At 39.7% G+C, this 21585-nt stretch overlaps 1 protein-coding gene across 2 annotated transcripts in view; it reads right to left on the minus strand.

Moving 5' to 3' along the window:
- SLC25A13 (solute carrier family 25 member 13) overlaps positions 1–21585 on the minus strand; it is a 240578-nt gene that overhangs the window by 185161 nt on the left and 33832 nt on the right. Inside the window, exons 2-3 of one of the 2 annotated variants that reach the window (XM_010587255.2) lie at positions 16720–16773; positions 5939–6081 (exon numbers count right to left, since the gene is read on the minus strand). In XM_010587255.2, the coding sequence (XP_010585557.1) occupies positions 5939–6081; positions 16720–16773 (197 nt within the window). Of the gene's footprint in view, positions 1–5938; positions 6082–16719; positions 16774–21585 lie in introns of those variants that run through there. The other variant, XM_064289997.1, reaches the window with a different exon arrangement.

Raw genomic sequence — 21585 nt, forward strand, 5'->3', positions numbered from 1 at the left:
TAAGAGTTAAGTGAAGATGAATCATTAACTCTAATGTAAGAGGCAATCATTAATTTTGTACATAAATATAAATATTCCTTAGTGGCTACCAGATCATTTAAATAATGTAATTTGATATCTATAGCGCAGTGTTGAAGAGCACAGGTCTTGGGCCAACGTATGCTCAAATCCTGGTCCAAGGCTAGCAGCTCGATAAGCTTCTTCAGTTTTCTCAGTACTTTTAGAAAGCATCTTCGTAATACATATGGTAAGCCATAAAATATCTCTACCCTTGGGCCCAGGAATCCCTCTCTTCTAAATTCTTTCTAAAAAAGTAACTAACAAACAGAATGGAAATGAGAATTTTACACATTTTAATTTTCACCTAAACTTTCACCCAAAATACAATAAAATATTATTAAAAAAAACAGAAGGGCAAAATGTCATATTGAGAGCTAGAAATGAAATAATTCTATAAACACATGATCAAATAAAGTATTGTTATGAATTAAATTGTATCCCCCCAAAGTGTGTGTTGCAATCTTAACCCCTATACTTGTGGATGCAATCCTGTTTGGAAAAAAGGGTTTTCTTTAATGTTTATTTTTATTGTGTTTTAAGTGAAAGTTTACAAATCAAGTCAGTCCCTCATACAAAAATTTATCTACACCTTGCTATATACTCCTAGTTGCTCTCCCCCTAATGAGACAGCATACTTCTCTCCACCCTGTATTCCTCGTGTCCATTCAGTAGCTTCTGTCCCCCTCTGCCTTCTCATCTCCCCTCCAGACAGGAGCTGCCCACATAGTCTCATGTGTCTACTTGAGCCAAGAAGCTCACTCCTCACCAGTATCATTTTCTATCCTATAGTCCAGTCCAATCCCTGTCTGAAGAGTTGGCTTCGGGAATGGTTCCTGTCATGGGCTAACAAAAGGTCTGGGGACCATGACCTCTGGGGTCCTTCTAGTCTCAGTCAGACCATTAAGTCTGGTCTTTTTATGAGAATTTGAGGTCTGCATCCCACTGCTCTCCTGCTCCATCAGGGATTCTCTGTCGTATTCCCTGTCATCAGTTGTAGCCAGGCACCATATAGTTCTTCTGGTCTCAGGCTGATACAGTCTCTGATTTATGAGGCCTTTTCTGTCTCTTGGGCTCATAATTACCTTGTGTCTTTGGTGTTCTTCACGTTCCTTTGCTCCAGGTGGGTTGAGACCAATTGATGCCTCTTAGATGGCCGCTTGCTAGCGTTTAAGACCAAAAAGGTTTTTCTTTGTTATGCTAATTACATGTTATATCATACCCAAGTAGGGTGGGTTCTAAATCTAATCACTTCTGGGTTATAAAAAGAGCAAAATGGACAAAGTGACTCATGCATACACAGGGGATCATCCATAAGCCAAAGAACGAAGGAATACCCAGGGTACTGAGAAGGAAGGAATCGACATGGTCGATTTGGACTTCTAACTCCAGAACTGTGAGAAAATAAATTTCTGTTCTTTAAAACCACCCACTTGTGATATTTGTGTTATGGCAGCACTACAAAATTAAGACAAGTATGTTACACATTTTGATAGAAATTTGGCATCTGACAGAAAATGACATAGCCATTTAACAGTTAATATGAATAATATATGGAAATATGAAAGTTGATTGATATATTTTAAAAGATTATAAAATAGTGTTATAATTAAAATGAATTAAAAGTATTTAAAAAATCTATGCAGGTTAACAAGTCATGGAAGATACTAAAATACAAAAAAAAGTTGTGTCAAGGTAAAAATACTATGGGTGGTTGCTTTTGCTTTGAAAAATGTGGTTTTTCACTGTTATACTGTTTTTTCAACTGTTTGAAGAAAAAAAAAGCTAAATCACTGAAAAAGAATCAAGACCATCTAATATTTTCGCTGTCACAGCAAAACGCTGATATTTAAAATATTACACAATCTCAAAGAAAATGTCAAGTTATAGAGAGGATTGTAAGATTGCGATTTCTTAGGCTGAGTTCTCTAGAGAAGTAAAACTAGTGAAGTGTATATACATATAGAGAGAGATTTGTCTCAAGGAATTGGCTCATGAGGTTGTAGAGACTGGCAAGTCCCAAAGTCCATGGGTCAGGAGTGAGCTTCTCCTAATTCACATGGTTGCAGGGGCTGACAAAGCCAGAATTGGCAGATCAGTCTATTGGCTCACAGGCCCATAGAACTACTGAATTCCAAAGTCAGCAGGTCAAATGACAAGCTGCCAGCTCAAGCCCCAAAAACCTGAGGTCAGATGATGATGAGCCAGAAACAGGATCCAGAGCAAGCAAGCAGCTTTGCCAGAACGTCCATATATATATATATATATATATATAGGGTGGAGCCCACACCCCCAGGGAAACTCCCCTTAGAACTGTTTGGCTGACCACATCAGATCACATCATGGAGGAGATTAGATCATAAAGTGGAGGATAATTACATCAGATCACAAAATGGAGGATAATTACATAATACTGGGAATCATGGCCTAGACAAGTTGACACATAAACTATCACATGACTCTCTCTCTCTTAGAAGAAGGAACAGCAGATTGGAACACTGGACAGACTTTGGATCCAGACAGGCCTGAGCCTGTCTGGAATAGGCGCCATTTTGAGGCAAATTGCTTAAACTCTGAAAGCCTTAATTGTCTCATCTGCAATACCAGGAAAACAAAGCCAATGCTACAGATTTGTTATAAACTGTTTAAAAAATACATGTTACAGTAGAGTATCACTTAATATAACATAGTAAATATGTAAAATGCATGGTACATACTTGGCATCAAATAAATTTAAAGCTATATTTTTGGAGATTATATGTTAAAAAAAAGAAAAAGCATGTGTGTTCATGAGGGTGGGGATGGAATAGGAGGCAAAGTACATTAGAGGGTATTATAATTACATCAAAGAAATGCCTATAAATACATTAATGTAATCAGGAATGAGAATTTTCACCTAAAAAGAGAAAGATAAAGGCAAGGAAAAATCCTTGTTAATGTTAAATTTAAATAGGAAAATCATTATAAACTTTTGATTTGTTTTTTATTTCCCAGCTCCTTCCAAAGAAAAGTCAAACAAACAGTAACACCCTAGTAACAATAAACCAGTGCCCAGCTCTTTATTTCTAAACACCATTTCCCACTAAAAGGAACCAGGGCTTCTTGGAGAAAGGGTGATTTCCAGGTCAGTGTCAGGAAAAATCCAAGGTAAGCCTGGACATCTTATTGTGCCAAAAGCCAGGAACATTCAAAGACCGGACAAAAGATCCAGCTTGAGGGAACTTCCACTAACCAAGCTGGGACAATCTGAGCATCCGAGAACACAACAGCAATATATTGTAATACATTGAACTAAAAAATAAGTCCATAAATTTATACTGATATCTACTTCCTTCCCCCTCTCAAAAAAAAATATACGATTGAGAAAGAAAGAAAAGGAGGTAGGGAGAGAACTTTTCTTCACCAAAGAATACGAGCCAATAAATGTTGGAGAAATGATAGAATTAGAAAAATCAGCACTTGTCAAACACCAATAACAATAACTGACTCAAAAAAGGATCATCATGGATGCCAGAACCATTGTGTAAAAGGTTGCTGGGGAACAGGATAACCACATGGTCTAAAAGTATCTTCTCACCGATTATCTGTCGTTACGTTGTTAAAAAAAAAAAAATGTTGTTAGGTGCCATCAAGTCAATTCCGACTCATAACGACCCTGTGTGACAGGGTAAAACTGCCTCATATGGTTTTCTAGGCTATAATCTCTATGGGAGCAGATTGCCAAGTCTTTCTCCTGCAGAGCCACTGGGTAGGTCTGAACTGCCAACCTTCCCGTTTGCAGTTAACTATTGCGCTACCAGGGCTCCATATAGATTATTCACTAATTATAAAACCTAGAAATATATTACCTTAACCAAGTGATCAAACTTAGCATCATCAATACTGGGACAACATCCTGAGGAGACACAATAGGTAGTTACAAGGTATTCCCTAATCTGTATCCAAAAAATTAACATGAATCCAAGCATGAGGAAAAAGTCAAGTTCAGAACATGGAATCTTCAAAAAAAGTAACTGGCCTGGATTTGAAAAGTCAATGTCATGAAGGATCTGTTCTAGATTAGAAGAGACATAACAACTAAATGCAATACAAGAACCTTGACTGGATCCTGGATTTAAAAAGAAAAAAGCAATGAGCCATATGGAATGGTGGATGGGCAGGGAGAATCTGGTAAATAATGAGTATGGGACTGGATGTTAGATATTTGACATGATTGTTAATTTTCCTAAGTATGATAATGGTATGGTAGTTATGTAGGAAATGTTGATATTCTTAGAAGACAAATACTGAAGTATTATAATGTCTGCCCATTTACACTTAAATGGTCCACCCAAGAAAAGGAAGTTAGGTGTGCACTTGTTTGTATGCATAGAAAGAGAGCCCAAAGGCAGCAAAATGTTAGCAGCCAATTTAGATGAAGGGTATATACTGGATGTTCAGTGTATTATTCTTTCAACTTTTCTGTAGTTTAAAATACTTTCAAACTATCAGGTTAGAAAAATCTTAACCTCAAACATTCAGTTGGATGACTGATGCTGCATGTGAGCTTGGTCACGATTCCCCTGAATCCTGAGCACAGAAGTATGGAAGTGACCAAATTTCCTCAGAAGAATGTTTGCTACAAAAGCTTAACTTCTGCTTCAAAGGACTATTGTAAAATATACCTTGCCTCTCCCCACACCATCCAATAGAGGTACTTATGGAAAAGGCCTGCTCACACATTACCTTTCCCTACCAAGCAAAGGATCCCACCTTGGGGTGGAAGATCAAAAACAGAGGTTACAGGATTAAAAAAAAAAAAAAAAAAACCTTCTACCACTGGATTAGAGAGAAGTCATAATCAAGCAATCCTCTAGCAAACTGCAGGAAGAATATTTGCCAATTTCCTCCTCCCCTCCCCTCCCTCCCTCCAAATCTTCAGGGCCTGATTGGCTTTACAGAGGTTTATCTCCATACAGAGGATGACAGGTGCACACAAGAGAAAAGAGAAATGCTGTTGAACACTGAGAGCATTTGCTGTGCATGAAGAGATTTTACTTTGGTTATACAGAACCTATGGCATGGGAAAATCAGGTGCAGGAAGATTCCAACGAACAGAAGAAGCTCCAAGTTAAGAGAATTCCACTGCAGAATGGCATGCAACCACAATCTGTCAAAGGGGGTGCTGGCAGGCAGCAAGAGCAGAAGGTAGGTCTACTACAGTTATGCATAGAGAAGGACAGTTCTAGTAGATCATGCTTAGGTTATTATGGGACATTGGTGTTCATATTAGTTAGAGTTGAGAACATAAAATTCTGCATTTACTGGTAAAAGCCAAGTGCAATGTTTTATAGCTTACTTAGAAAAGACCCATTTTTTCAACATGTAGGCACAGAAGACTGGTAAAAGATAAAAATGCAGAGGCATTTTGCAAAGTATCATATTTAATTCTATATGGCACAGTCTCTTTTCTCACACATGTTTGCAGAGTGCCTTTCTTGAGGATTTGGGGTCATCATATTATTCTGTCTGCTAGATCCGTACTCTTTAATGTGTGGGATTTTAAAGGATATTGGAACAGAGGGAAAGGTTTTAGAAAACTTAAAAGTTCACAGAAGTATGCTTTATAATTACCATTTCTACAGTTGCCTTGAAAAATAACATACACACACTCTAGTATATCTTCACACTATCTCATCATAGTTTTGTTAAACTACGAATAGTTCTTTAAACTAGTCCCAAAAAAATCACATGTAGAATCCTCAACTATGAAATGACCACTGAAGGAAATGTTAAGAGCATTATTTCTAAAATATTTTATTAGTAGCAACAAATGACTTCCTAATCATTAAAAAAGCTTATGGAAAAAGATATTTAATAAAATGATTAAAAATAAACATACCCATCTTTGGTCTGATCCACCACACCACTTACAAGTTCCACAGTCTTTGGATTAGGCTGGTTTTCTCCAAAAATGTTCAAATATCGAGTGACAAAGTCATTGGGCGACATGAAAAATTCACCATTTTTTTCAATACTTGCATACTATTAAAAAGAGAGAGAGAGAGAGGTTATCTTATATTTGATTCTCGAAAGTATACAACTGTGGGATCTATATGTGAAAAAGCTGAAAATATTCAAAGAATACAGTGTCAGATATGATAGTGTGCTCTTAATGACAATTACTTCTCCTCACATCCAAGAAAAAATGGGAACTTATTAATTTGGTCCAGTTTGATGTTTACATCAGTGGTTCTCAACTGAGTGCAGTTTTCCCTCTGGGGACATCTGACAATGTCTGAAAACAATTTGGGCTGTCATAATTGCGAGGAGGGGGTTCTGCTGGCATCTAGTGGACAGATGCCAGGGATGCTGCCAAGCATCCCTCAACACACAGGACAGCCCCAACAAAAAAAGAATTATCCGGTCCAAAATGTCAATACTGCCGAGGTTGAGAAACCCTGGTTCCCAATGACTTGTTCTTTAGCAAAGAGACACAGCTTTTTTAAAAAGTAGAATTAATTATGAATCAGGAGGAAAACAATCTAACTCTTTTGTCCCCATTCCTGTTTCAAGGGCATCAATGATACCAGAAAGGATGACAAACAGGCTAAGCTGGAAAGCAAACTATTAACTGCATTGCTTCCTCGGGGCTTTTCAGAACCTGGTATTAATGCTGCTTCAGTTAGTGTCCTCTCCATTCCAGGGCATTATCACACAAAAACGGTAAATACGGTTTAAGCCTGGGATGCTTCTTCAGTGTTCTTCCAGTCTCGCTTTTAATGTGGTATAGCAGAGCTCCTACACAACAGGTGACGTGCGAATTCCTGCTCCATAAAACTTCGGGGCTGCGAGAGATGCTGAGAAACAGCCTGGGAATCAACGTTGCCCTCATGAAGCAGTAGAGAGCATCCTGTTCCTGGGGATAGGGGTGAGGACAGTGTGGCTGCAAGAACAGGGCTATCTGGGTGGCACGAATGACCCTGGTGGCCACAGAAGACGGAGTGTGCACAATGAAGTGAGGCTCAATGACAGCATCTCCTGCCCTTCTGTAACCTCTTGTTGTTGTTAGGTGCTGTCAAGTTTATTCAAACTCGTAGTGACCCAAAGTGACAGGGTAGAACTGCCCCATATGGTTTTTTAGGCTTAATCTTTACGGCTTTACAGGAGCCAGGTCTTTCTCCCTCAGAGCCACTGGGTGGGTTCGAACCACCACCATTTCCAAGCACTTAACCATTGTTTAACCATTGTACCACCAGAGCTCCTACTGTAACTCCGTAAACCTACTGCTGTCGAGTTCAGACTCACAGAGTAATACTGCCTCATAGAGTTTCCAAGGCTATAAATCTTTACGGAAGCAGGCTGCCACATCTTTCTCCTGTGGAGCGGCTGGTGAGTTCAAACCGCCGAACTTTTGGTTAGTAGCCAAGTGCTTAACCACGCCACCAATAGGACTCCTTAGTTAAACCTAATTAAAAATGTTTTAGAAAGTCACTTGTTATTTCTACATTTTAATTCTAATACAGGATAAGCCTCTGCTTGGATACTCAGTAACATCTACTTGGTGCTGTCTCTGTTAGGAGCCCTAGCTTTGGGGTCTCTCAGGCCTGGGCTATGCAGGGCTCTACCTTTAACTGGTTGTGTGAGCATGGGTATGTCACAGACTTTCTGGGCCTCTTAGTTTTCTCATCTGTAAGATGGGGATAACAACATTACCTGCTTCATAAGGTTGATGCTAGAAATAAACAAGACAATTGTGTAATATACTTAGCACAATGCCCTGCACACAATAAGCACTTTATAGATGTTCTATATTATTGTTTTTAATTAACATTTTTTAGCACAGTACAAGAGAAAGGCTCAAAGATGGCCCACTAATCCTACTATTCTTCAGTTTGCATTTAATTCAGCTTATTGGAAACACAAAGAAAGAATATTTTCATTTCCTAACTGAAGCAAAACAAGCCTGAAATTTAAAAGAAATGTCATTGCTAATTACAGCAAGCCTATGATTTAGAGTTATATGTATGTTTGCTTACAGTAGTGAATAATTAACTTATTTAGAAAACATAATTTAACTCTTCTCCTGCCATTAGACATTTACATTATTTCCAGTTTTGGGCATTTTCAATAAAGCTGAAGTAACCAGCTTTGAACATAACATTTCTCCCAATTCCTGGTAATTTTCAAAGGTTAGACTCCTAGAAGAGAAATTGTTGAGTCAAAGGACAGGGACTTTAAGGCTCTTGATACTTATTATCACACTGCTCTCCAGAAAAAATTGTACCAATTTGTACTCCCACCAACGGTGTGTGAACCTGCCCTACCCCCCTTGTCTATCACATTTGTTGCAAGTATTTTTCAGTTTGACATTTTTTATATAACTGAGTCTGTGGATTTTTTCTCCTTTGTGATTTCTTCTATTACTTCTAAGCTTAGAAACCAGTCTTTCCCCCAACTCAAGACTAGATATTCTATCACATTTTCTCTTGGTTTTGTCAAGCGGGTTCATCTTTTTTCTTTAAATTTTAATACACTGAAAATTTATTTGAAAATATAGTTTGGGTTGAGGATCCTCCAACTTTAATTTTTTCCCACCTACTCATGTGGTTGGCTGCTAACTGAAAGGTTTTGAGTCCAAGTCAACCCAGAGGTGGCTCGGAAGAAAGGCTTGACAATCTACTTCCAAAAAATGAGCCACTGAAAACTCTACGGAGCACAGTTCTACTCTGACACACATGGGCTGCCATGAATTGGGGCTGACATAGCTTGATGGCAACTGGTTTAACTGGTACCTGTAAATATGACCCAGTCTGGAAACAACTGTTTTATGTTAATGAGGCCACACCAGAGCAGGGAGGATCCTAAACCTAATCACTTCTGAGCTATAAAAAGGGGAAAACACACAGAGACACAGATGCGGGGAGGGGGGATGGAAGAAGACAAAGGACGGAGACAGATGCAGCTACCTGCCAAGGCCCAGGAACTCCAGGGACTGTTGGAGGTACTAGAAGCTGATATAGACAAGGAAGGACCTCCCCTAAAGCTATGCTCTGAATTCAGACTTTTAGCCTCCTGAACTATGAGAAAATAAATTCATATTCTTTAAATCCACCCACTTGTGGCATTTCTCTTATGGCGGCACTAGGTGACTAGGGCATCATCCATCAATCCAACAAGGCCACTTCTAGGAATTTATCCCAAGAAAATAATGCTAGACCTATGCAAAAATGTAGACACAAGGGTACTTATTACGCTGTTATCCTGATAGCAAAGCAGAGGAGACAACTAAACAATAGGGCCTAATTAAATAAAACAACCATATATTGGAATATCATATAGCATAAAAAATACTGTAGAAATTCACTCAATTATAGGAAAAGGTATTCATAACAGATGAGGGGGAAAATTTGATACAAAATAGTATTGTTTTTTCCTGTTAAGAAAAAATACATATATATACACACACATACAAAAACACATACACGCAGAGAAAGAGAAAAAAAAATACCTATATAATATAAACATACACACAAACTGGGATTACAAGTTATGGTTCTTTTTATATATCTGCCTTCTAAATTTTCATCAATAAAAATGAACTGATTTTGCCTACAAAAGTTAAAACAGAAATTATACCTTTGTTGACAAAGAACAATCACTGAAATCCAAGTGTAATTCGCAATGGGATTTTGTGATGTGCCCCACTTCCCTCGTCTGGCCTTTTTATCCAGTTTCCCCTCGGATGTCCCAGATCTTTCCCCACAAGCATTTAGTTACTTCAGGCTCTGTATTTCTAAACAGCACCCATCACCTCCTTTCCTCTCCCTTGAGCTATGGGTCTCCTTGATATCCCCATTCTTGATGTTGACACCTCACGGCACCAAGGCTATGCATGTGCCTGTGATCATATTTACTCCCTGTTCTTTCTCATCCATTACACTAGATCAGTCATTTTCATCAAATAGCTCTTCAAAGTATCTCCTGTCCATTCTCCATTCCTCCTGCTGCCACAAGCTTAACTCAAATCCATAGGGCCTAACATCAGGATTGTTCCCAATGCTGCCCAATTCGTTGCCTGGCTGTGCCAGCCAAATCTCAAACCCATCCTCCCCTGGCACTACTAGATTACTCAGAAAACCTTCAATGGCTTCCTATTGTTTAGCAGAAATACCCAACTTCCAATTACCTTTCTAATTTTGTCGCCCACGCCCTCTAGTACTTGGCAGAATCCTTGGCACAGAGTTGTATTTAAACAAGCGTTTGAAGAATGAACAAGATTCCCTCAACCTGGAGAGGCTGTTTACTCCAAGCCCATCTCCAGGCCTTCCCTTACAAGGTCCTCTTCCTCTGTGCCGCTCCAACTCCCGCTCATCCTCTCCACAGAGCCCTCCCTGTCTGCTCCCTCCTTCCATTTCCTGTGCCATCTGCTTTAACTATACTTGCAGACTCTGCATATGCGAAGTTAGGTTCTTTTTCACCTGCTGCATGCCTGTAAAACTGGTCTCCTTATAAAATCTTAACTCCTTTAAGTCAGTGATTGCTTATACTTCTACACATACCACTCACTGCAGAGTTTCACGGTGTTTCATCTAAACTGTAAGCACTCAATAAACACCAAAAGCATTAGGGAACAAAAAATACATATCAACGTTTAGAGCAGAAACAAAATTGACTACCTAGACTTCAGCTTCCACATTCAGATATAACATTACCTGCTGCTTATCACAAAGACAGCCTGCACTATAAAACTGAACTTAGCTTGGCATATTTTATATCACTACCTACCATTCTAGTACCATCACCCAAGGCTTTATGCTCTAAGCCACCCTAAGTCACTACTAGCTATTCCCCCCACACACCTCATACTCTAACCGCTCTTTGCCTTTGCACATGCTGTGTTCTTTGCCTGGAATGATGCTCCCTTTGTCAGAAAACCCTCCTCTACCATGTCCATCTGATAAGTATCTACTCATCTTCAAGCCCAGGTCAAACATAACTTTAACGGACCCTCCCTAGGAAGATTAAATTACTCCCACAGTATATTCCTGCTAACCAATGCTATATAATATTTATTCAATCACAGCATGGCTTTTATTTTTACACTTATATATACACACAGAGTGACGCATTTAAGGGCATAAGCCATGATTTATGCATCTTTATATCCTCAACGCTTAACACTGTACCTAATTATAAAAAACAAAAACAAACCCATTGCCAACTAGTCAACTCTGACTCATAGCGACCCTACAGGACAGAGTAGACCTGCCCCATAGGGTTTCCAAGGAGCGCCTAGTGGATTCGAACTGCCAACCTTTTGGTTAGCAGCCATAGCTCTTAACCACTATGCCACCAGGGTTTCCACCTAATATATAGTGGGGAGGGGGACACAACCCACCGCCTACTGCCAGCGACCTTACAGGACACGGCAGAACTGCCCTGTAAGGTTTCCAAGGAATGGCTGGTGGATTCGAACTGCTAACCTCTTGGTTAGCAGCCAAAAGCCTAACCACTGTGCCACCAGGGCTCCTTAAAAAAAAAAAAAGTCAATTGATCTTAACTCTTCTCAAAAATATAAAAAGCCAGAACTTGGCCTGCTTCTGCCTTCCTGGGTCTCTTCTTTCCTTATCTACCTCAGTTCCTGTGGCTCTCTCTGATGTTCACAGCTGAACCAACTCCCCTGTACCCGCATATCTGGTGAGAAGGGTATATCAAAACTCCTCTCCAGCTGCCCCACGCTATAGAAGAATTATTTCTTTAACCAATTTTGCAGAGTAGAAGGTTGGAATAGCTCACATGGCATTTTTATTAGGAAGAAAATCAAATCAGGAAAAACTTACAGAAAATCAGCAAAGCAGACACATTTACAGAGTGCTTACTGCTGATCCAGACTTAACTAAACAGCCCAGCCAGGATGGAGACATGCCTGGCCCAGTCCCCATGGCGCCTCATTCCCCATTCTTCCCCTCACCTCAACACCCTCTGAGGTAGATGGTAAACAAGAGATCCTCATAGGCTAAGCCAGAGGGGATTTGTGTAGGTACCACACTATTCAGACCTGGTGAGATCACTAGAACCTCTGCCAGATTCACAATCCCTTCCAGAAACTGCTCATCACTTTTTTTTTCAGGTATGCCCTCCCTTCCCCCAACATCCCCTCAGACATCAAGTCTTTATAGAAGTCTTACTCAAAAACCACATAGGCCCAACCATCCCAGGGTTGGTTTGTGGTCCCAAAGATTCCACCCCCAGCCTTCAGACCAGTTATACAGAAACCCAACAGGTGGCTGTCCAGAACTCTGCAAGGAATTATGGCCCTCTCTGTGTCTATATGACCAGTAAGACTAGTTCCCTGCAAAGGCCTGCCTGCTACTGGGAGGGCATGTAGCCACTGGCAAAGATACATTGTTCCAAACTAAGATCCTAACCTAGCCTCACCAGCTGCCATGCATCCTCAAGAGGTGGACATAGTCTTTAATTGGTGCCTCTCCAGTGGATTACACCAACAGACTAGTGAGTATCAGAGCTGCACCTCGATTGGGACACCCTCTGAGTTGTTCCCATTTCCCGTCAGAAGGATGCCCACAACTCTTGCCTGTTTAGAAAACAGAAGTAAGAGACAGGTCCTGGGTTCAAAGAATGATCATGACTTTGCCAGGTCAAGTTAATGAGCTTTATCTATTTCTCTAGGTTCTCTGGCAACCCATTTGCGTGTTCTTCTGAAAGCAGTCTTCTGGAATTATATGATTAGAATTTCACAGTATCAACAGGCCTTAAATACATATGCTAAAAAACCTCTTCAGTCCCACACACACACTCCGTCTCAATCATACTGGGCCCAACAAGTATAGCAATAGACATTATTCTAGGTAAGAACCAATACTAGTCTAGGTAAGAACCAAATGTTTTCCTTTCTGGACTCTCATTATTCAGAATCCTTTTCTACTTTAGAATCTCTATATATTGTTCCTTCTGGGCTACAAAAAAAAGAAAAAAGTTATAAAGAATCCTGCTTTTTTACAGCCTTTTTAACAAATGGTGCTGGCATAACTGGATATCCATCTGCAAAAAAATTAAACAAGACCCATACCTCACTCCATACACAAAAGCAAGCTCAAAATGGATCAAAGACCTAAATATAAAATCTAAAACGATAAAGATCACGGAAGAAAAAATAGGGACAATACTAGGAGCCCAAACCATGGCAAAAACTGTATACAAAACATTACTAACAATGCAGAAGAAAAACTAGATAACTGGGAGCTCCTAAAAATCAAACACCTATGCTCATCCAAAGACTTCACCAAAAGAGTAAAAAGACTACCTACAGACTGGGAAAAAGTTTTTAGCTATGACATTTCTGATCAGTGCCTGATCTCTAAAATCTACATGATACTGCAAAAACTCAACTACAAAAAGACAAATAACCCAACTACAAAATGGGCAAAAGATATGAATAGACACTTCACTAAAGAAGACATTCAGGTAGCTAACAGAAACATGAGGAAATGTTCACGATTATTAGCCATTAGAGAAATGCAGATCAGAACTACAATGGGATTTCATCTCACTCCAACAAGGCTGGCATTAATCCAAAAAACACAAAAGAATAAATGTTGGAGAGGCTGTGGAGAGACTGGAACACTTCTACACTGCTGGTGGGAATGTCAAATGGTACAACCACTTTGGAAATCAATTTGGCGCTTCCTTAAAAAGCTAGACATAGAACTACCATACAATCCAGCAATCCCACTCCTTGGAATATATCCTAGAGAAATAAGAGCCCTTACATGAACAAATATATGCACACCCATGTTTACTGCAGCACTGATTACAATAGCAAAAAGATGGAAGCAATCAAGGTGCCCATCAACGGATGAATGGATAAATAAATTATGGTATATTCATACAATGGAATACTATGCATTGATAAAGAACAGCAATGAATCTGTGAAACATTCGTAGCATGGAGGAACCTGGAACACATTATGCTAGTGAAATTAGTCAGTTGCAAAAGGATAGATATTGTATAAGACAACTGTTAAAAGAACTTGTGAAACAGTTTAAACTGAGAAGAAAATATTCTTTTGTGGTTATGAGAAGGGGGAGGGAGGGGCGGTGGAAGAGAGGTATTCACTAATTAGATAGTAGATAAGAACTATTTTAGGTGAAGGGAAAGACAACATGCAATACAGGGGAGGTCAGCACAACTGGACTAAACCAAAAGCAAAGAAGTTTTCTAAATAAACTGAATGCTTCGAAGGCCAGTGTAGTAGCAGGGGCAGGGGTTTGGGGACCATGATTTCAGGGGACATCTAAGTCAATTGGCATAATAAAATCTATTAAGAAAACATTCTGCATCCCACTTTGAAGAGTGGAGTCTGGGGTCTTAAATGCTAGCAAGCGGCCATCTAAGATGCATCAATTGGTCTCAACCCACCTGGGTCAAAGGAAAATGAAGAACACCAAGGACAAAAGGTAATTATGAGCCCAAAAGACAGACAGGGCCACATGAACCAGAGACTACATCAGCCTGAGACCAAAAGAACTAGATGGTGGCCGGCTACAGCCGATGATTGCCCTGACAGGGAACACAACAGAGAACCCCTGAGGGAGCAGGAGAGCAGTAGGATGCAGACCCCAAATTCTCATAAAAGACCAGACTTAATGGTCTGACTGAGACTAGAAGGACCCCAGTGGTCATGGCCCCCAGACCTTCTGCTGGCCCAGGACAGGAACCATTCCCGAAGCCAACTCTTCGGACATGGATTGGGCTGGACAATGGGTTGGAAGGGGATGCTGGTGAGGAGTGAGCTTCTTGGATCAGGTGGACACTTGAGACTATGTTGGCGTCTCCTGCCTGGAGGGGAGATGAGGGGGTAGAAGGGGTTAGAAGCTGGTGAAACGGACATGAAAAGAGAGAGTGGAGGTAGAGAGCGGGCTGTCTCATTAGGGGGAGAGTAATTGGGAGTATCCAGCAAGGTGTATGTAAGTTTTTGGTGTGAGAGGCTGACTTGATTTGTAAACTTTCACTTAAAGCACAATAAAAATTATAAAAATAATAAAAAAAAAAAAGAATCCTGCTTTTTTATGAATAATCTAAGCCTCCTTAGAAATTTAGCCTTTTTTCCTCACTCCCAAAACTGCCCCTATTTTTGACCATTTTCTTTTGAGTGTTTGTCTCTCCTATGTTGGAACTATTTAATTTTAAACATTTACTGAATCAACATCCAATACAGACCAGGTGCTAGGTACTTTCACATAAGTTATTTCACTGAGTCTGTATAACTTTTTGTAACTTTTTATTATAAAAATGATCAGACATATACAAAAGTAGACAGAATAGTATAATAAATCCAATGTTCCTATTTACCATTTTCAAAAGTTATCATCACACTACCCACTCATTGTCCCTACTCCAACCAAACTGGACTATTTAAAAGCAAATCTCAGACAGCAGAATGTCATCTGTAAATACTTTGGTGTGCGTCTCTAAAAGATAAAGATACTTTATATTTCCTAAAATCACAATAGTATTACAGTGTAAAAGAAAACAATAACAATTCCTTAATATCGAATATCCTGTCAATGTTCAAATTCCGATACCTCAATTTCCTTTAACGATTTTGATGAGTAAACTGAGGCTCAGAGAATTAATAACTTTCTAAGCCATATATGCAATACACAGCAGTAGAGCATCAAGTTTCTCATTAAAGCCTTGGTTCTCTTTCCATATAACAAAGCTACCTTTCTGTAATGTTTAGAAAAGGCCCACATATTTGTTTTTTATTATCCTTACAGAAGTGACTTTTTCTCCTTGGAGTACTTTAATTCCAGGTGAATAACATAAAGGTGCTTCAGTGTTCAGTATTCAAGGTTGTTTTGTTAGTGGCTGTTGAGTCGGTTCCGACTCATGGCAACCCCATGTGTGCAGAGTAGAACTGCTCCACTGGGTTTTCAAGAAGGTCACCTTTTCGAAGCAGACTGTCAGGCCTATCTTCCAAGGCACCTCTGTATGGGTTTGAACCACCAACCTTTTGGCTAGTAGTACAGGGCTTAACCTAAATTGAGCCACCCAGGGTAGACTTACAGAATTAATCACTTACTGCCCAATAATACGCCAAATAGACAAAAGAATATGAATCCAAGGAAATAAACATGTATGGTGTCTGTTGTGATCTAGTATCTGTATTATTCATACTGACACCTCTTCCCAGGGCACGGCTGTAATAAAATGACGATGACGATAACGACAACAGGCTTCTACCAAGGAGAGACAAGGGTCGTCCTCTCTGGATGAATGGAGGATTACTGAGATGTTTACAGACAGCTTTAAACTTCTTAGAGAAAAAGCATTATCATCAAATTGCACAGGTCAGTCCTGAAAACGTAATTGGGTTGCAAGATTCACTCTTCCAATAGCTGCTTTCCAATACCTGATACCATGTAAGACAAAAAGAAATTAAAATTTAAACCATGTCACCCTCACAATCACTGTCAACTTTTCCACACATTTTTTAAAAAGCAGATGTAATTGTAAAGGATCTCTTTAAGTCTCAAGATACTTTTTGAGGCTTTTTCAAAAATACAACAATGAAATAAAGAGCTGCCTGAAAATAATCTTTAAAAGTTACAGAACACAAATCAAACAAGAAACAAAATAGATTCCTTTATACTGACCTTCAAAAATATTGTTCTTAGCTCAGCTGGATCTGCTCTTTTGGTTAAAGCCACCTATAAATAAACATAAAAATGTTTATATTATTAGAACAAAGCTGAGAAATCAAGCTAGCAGACTGAAGGAAAATAAACTCCAGGTTAGAAATCAGTGGATTTCATTTTTGTACTTAAAGCACCAAATTTCCCCAGTGCATAAACTACTCCCTGGATTTAAAATTAGTCTCTTTATGTGGCTTCTAGAATGATAACACTCTGTACAAGAAACTGGTAGTTAAGGTCCCTAATATCTAGTGTTTAATGTACACCATTAAAATAAAGAGGAAGAAGAAAAAAGAAAAGTTGAAACAGATTCATGACTACCTGCTATTTTTTAATACACTCCAGGGTGACCCATGCCCTTTCAGAGGGGAATAATAAATATTAAAGTATAACTTGCTTTTTAAACTATGCAACTTTTTTATTTTTTTTTAAGATTTGGTGAACTAGGCAAATCATATTACCAAACAGAAGGGAATTAGTTCCCATCGCTCCACCATGAACAGGCATGAATACCTAGTTACCTGGGCATGCCAAGGAATTCTCCCCTTCTTTTCCCCTTCCCCCCACACCCAAACTTTGAATTCAATAAATCAAAAGTGTCCAAAGGTATGACTATTATTCTCCACCTTCTAGAAACACAAGGGGCTGTGGTTAACCTTCCAACAGCAAAATTTGACAGATTAGCTCAAAATAGGTGTTGTGCTTAATTCTCCAGGCCACAAAGTCCAAAAACATCACTGGGGAGAAGGCAAGACAAACTTGAACATGGCTGCCCCAGGCCAACACAAAAGAGCCCTTATGTGGAACCAAACAGTGGACTTATTCAACAACACATCACCCAATCCTACTGGCAAAAACCGTCATGAGGCTGAATTCTCACCAAATACAGCGTCACCTCGTGATACAGGCAAGGAGGGGTTCCTGGATCTAACCCAACACTGAAGCCATGTTGCTATCCAAGGGGAGATTTATGCAAATTGTTCTAAATCCTTTCTGTGTGTTTGCAAAGGCTCTTCTGAGATCTTTGGACAATGGGTTCTCTGTCTCTAAGTATTCAACTGCCTGAATTCCTTGGCCCGCCACCGTCAGGAATAATTTTATTAACTGATCACTGGAATGGGAGAGGTGGTCTTTCTGAAACCAGTTGGTAGGTCAGCCTGTTTCCCAAAGCTACACTGATAACACTTTCACATTTTACTAGACTACCTGCAACCGCCAATGTTATTTTTACTTATAAGAATTCTTAATTTCTTTCAAAATCCTGATTTATTTAGTGTTCTTACTGTTCAACTAAGAAGGGAGAAGGAGACCACTAACCAACCTAAGACTGCCAGTACTGCTTCCCTAACAGTTTCAGGAAAGGATTCCCTCATGTTGTATTCTGAGAAAGGTATAGAGGGAAGAGCACTGCTGGAGAAGATGGGATGGTATAAAAGTCCTCTTTATGCTCTTCTTTGACAGCATAGCCAATTCGCTCCTCCATGGGAAGAGTTCTCCATGACAGTTCACAAGTAACATTTTTTTTTAAAAGGGATAGGGTGACTCTAGGCTCTTAGTTGGTTTTCTTTCTAAAAGCAAAGGAAATTTTTTACAAAGTGAACTATCATATAGCACATCCTTGGGCAATGCTATTTCAGAGTAAACCTCCCTACCCTGAATTCCCATGGCACTCTTCCACTGACTGATCCGAGATGCACAGCTGATGCGCCCCACCAGGACTACGCCTTTGTGAGAAAAAGAAACCAGAGTTTCACTTTCTAACTCTCACAGGTCTGTGACCACAAATGAAAACAATTTGTACAGTAACCCCAAGATCACAGCAAATTTAAGAGACAACACTTTATAAATCACGTCACCTAAAATGTATAGAACACTTTATAGTTTTCTAAGCATGTCTATTATTGTATTGGATCCTTACAGCAAATCCGAGAGTCAGACAGGATAGACAGTATTTTCCCCATTTTACAGTACGGGAAACCAAGGCTCAGAAGGGGTCAATTACTTCCCAGAAGTCTCCCTAAGTGCCAATTTGTGCTTTAAATGTCTAAGTGTTTTCAGAGCTGGCATCAGCTCCCAAATCTTCTCTCCACCCTCCGAGGCTTTCTCTACTATGTTACATTATAGGCAGCTTCAAACTGATCATAACTCATGTTAATGGCTAATATAATATAGTAAATACCTAGAAATCAATTCCAGTTGCTTCTAGAAAACAGGTTGATAGTGCCTGCCCAGTGCTGTAATTAAGAATAGGGCCCTACCTTGAGAATTGTGCTCTTTAAAGAACCTTTCTATATAGGATCAAACTGACAACAGCAACTCAAAAGGTTAGATAGGAAGCTCAGGGGGCAGTGAGTTTATGTTAACAGGGAAGGAAAAATTCAGAAAAGGAGGGTGAGAATGGTTGTACAACTTGAAGAATGTAATCAATGTCAATGAACTGACAGGCAGAAATTGCTGAATTCGTATATGTTCTGCCGCGTGTATTTTCAAGAGCAACAAAAAAAAGACATATTATTTAAAAATAAAAAAGAATATGGCTTTAGAGTCAGACCTACCTGGACTGGGGAGCACACTGGACCTCTAAACTCACTAACTGTGTGACCTTGAACAAGTTCTCAGACCTCTCAGCCTCAGTTTCCTTACCTCTAAAACATGAAGTCCTAGACGGAAGGAAGGGTGATGTGAGGTAATTACATGAAGCGCTTAGCACCAAAAGGGCCTCAATGAAAGCACTCAATAAACAGCACCTATTATTGTTATTGTTTGTATTATTTATCTGATGGTGTTTATTTTCTATCATGCTTACTCCTAAATAAATTTAAATGATGAGTAACATGTTCACAACAGGAGGAGAGAAACCAGGTGGAGGGAGACAAAGAGAAATCATGGATCTTCAAAAGCATTTACCAAACCACCAAGGAAACAATGAGGCCATCCTAACTCATCGTCCCCTCTGCTATCTTAGCCTCATTAAATGCTACTTCTGGAAAACAAACCCAAAGTTCCACATACAACAAATGATTCATAAACCAAAAGCCTGTTGTCACTGAGTTGATTCTGATGCATCGCAACCCTATAGGACAGAGTAGAACAGCCCCACAGGGTTTCCAAGGAGCGGCTGGTAGATTTGAACTGCTGACCTTTTGGTTAGCAGTCACAGCTCTTAACCACTGGGCCACCAGGGCCCCTCCGAATGGTTCATAACCACTATTAAATTTCCTTGATGCCTGCTGAGATTTATGTTCGGTCCTGGGCACACTCTATTTAAGCATAAATAACTTGTTTGGGGTCCCTGGGTGGTGCAAACGGTTGATGCACTCAGCTACTAACTAAAAAGTTGGGAGTTCAACTCCATTCAGAGGCACCTCAGAAAAAAGCCTGGCAATTCTGAAAAATCAGCCACTAAAAACCCCGTGGAGCACAGTTCCACTCTGACACACATGGGGTCGCTATAAAGAGAGGTCAACTTGACAACAACTGGCGTGGTAACTTTCGTTCAAGAGGGAATAGATTCAGAAAACTTGCTAATAGCCACTGCACTAATTGCATCCACTCCTGACCCCTAAATGCTGTGGGCTATTTAGAATTTCCATTTCGACTTCTACCTCCCATTTTTATCTTCTTGTTTTGGTGCCATCTGCAATGATGCAGGAACTTGTATAGCTTCACTGAAGACAACATAAAGCTACACTTAGAAGTGCCCGTGTTCTGAAGGTATAATGAGATAGAGTCTATCTGTTGGCAAAAACATTACTCAGAAAGTCCTATAAGCTGGGAAAAGGGAGCCAGAGAAATGCAACCACCTTTTTAAAACCAATTCAGGAAGCTATTCAGAAAGCACACTTCTCATCACACAAGCTTGGTATTACTAGCCTTGGTTGGTTCTTGGGCTTTACAAGAGTCATGAAACTTCAGGTTATTTTCACAGTTATAAAGTCGTCTCTGATTTACACTGGGGTTCTGTTCCAATGGCTCTGTCATAAGTTGGTTCTGACATTAAGTGGAGTATCTTTATTATTATTATTATTATTATTGCCTTTTTATTATCAGTCTCTTTATAAATTTGATCTTTATTTGTCTTAGGGGGTTGGAAAATTACATGTAAGTTTACAAATATATTTTAATACATGTTGTTGTTGTTGTCAGGCACCGTCGAGTCGGTTCCGACTCATAGCGAACCTATGCACAACAGAACGAAACACTGCCCAGTCCTGCACCATCCTAACAATCGTTGTTATGCTTGAGCTCATTGTTGCAGCCACTGTGTCAATCCACCTCGTTGAGGGTCTTCCTCTTTTCCGCTGACCCTGTACTCTGCCAAGCATGATGTCCTTCTCCAGGGACTGATCCCTCCTGACAACATGTCCAAGGTATGTAAGACGCAGTCTTGCCATCCTTGCTTCTAAGGGGCATTCTGGTTGTAGTTCTTCTAAGACAGATTTGTTCGTTCTTTTGGCAGTCCATGGTATATTCAATATTCTTCGCCAATACCACAATTCAAAGTCATCAACTCTTCTTCGGTCTTCCTTATTCACTGTCCAGCTTTCACATGCATATGACGCCATTGAAAATACCATGGCTTGGGTCAGGAGCACCTTAGTCTTCAGGGTGACATCTTTGCTCTTCAATACTTTGAAGAGGTCCTTTGCAGCAGATTTGCCCGATGCAATGCGTCTTTTGATTTCTTGACTGCTGCTTCCATGGCTGTTGATTATGGATCCAAGTAAAATGAAATCCTTGACAACTTCAATCTTTTCTCCGTTTATCATGATGTTGCTCGTTGGTCCAGTTGTGAGGATGTTTGTTTTCTATATGTTGAGGTGTAAT

The sequence above is a fragment of the Loxodonta africana genome, chromosome 8, assembly GCF_030014295.1.
Source record: "Loxodonta africana isolate mLoxAfr1 chromosome 8, mLoxAfr1.hap2, whole genome shotgun sequence".
NCBI lineage: Eukaryota > Metazoa > Chordata > Mammalia > Proboscidea > Elephantidae > Loxodonta > Loxodonta africana.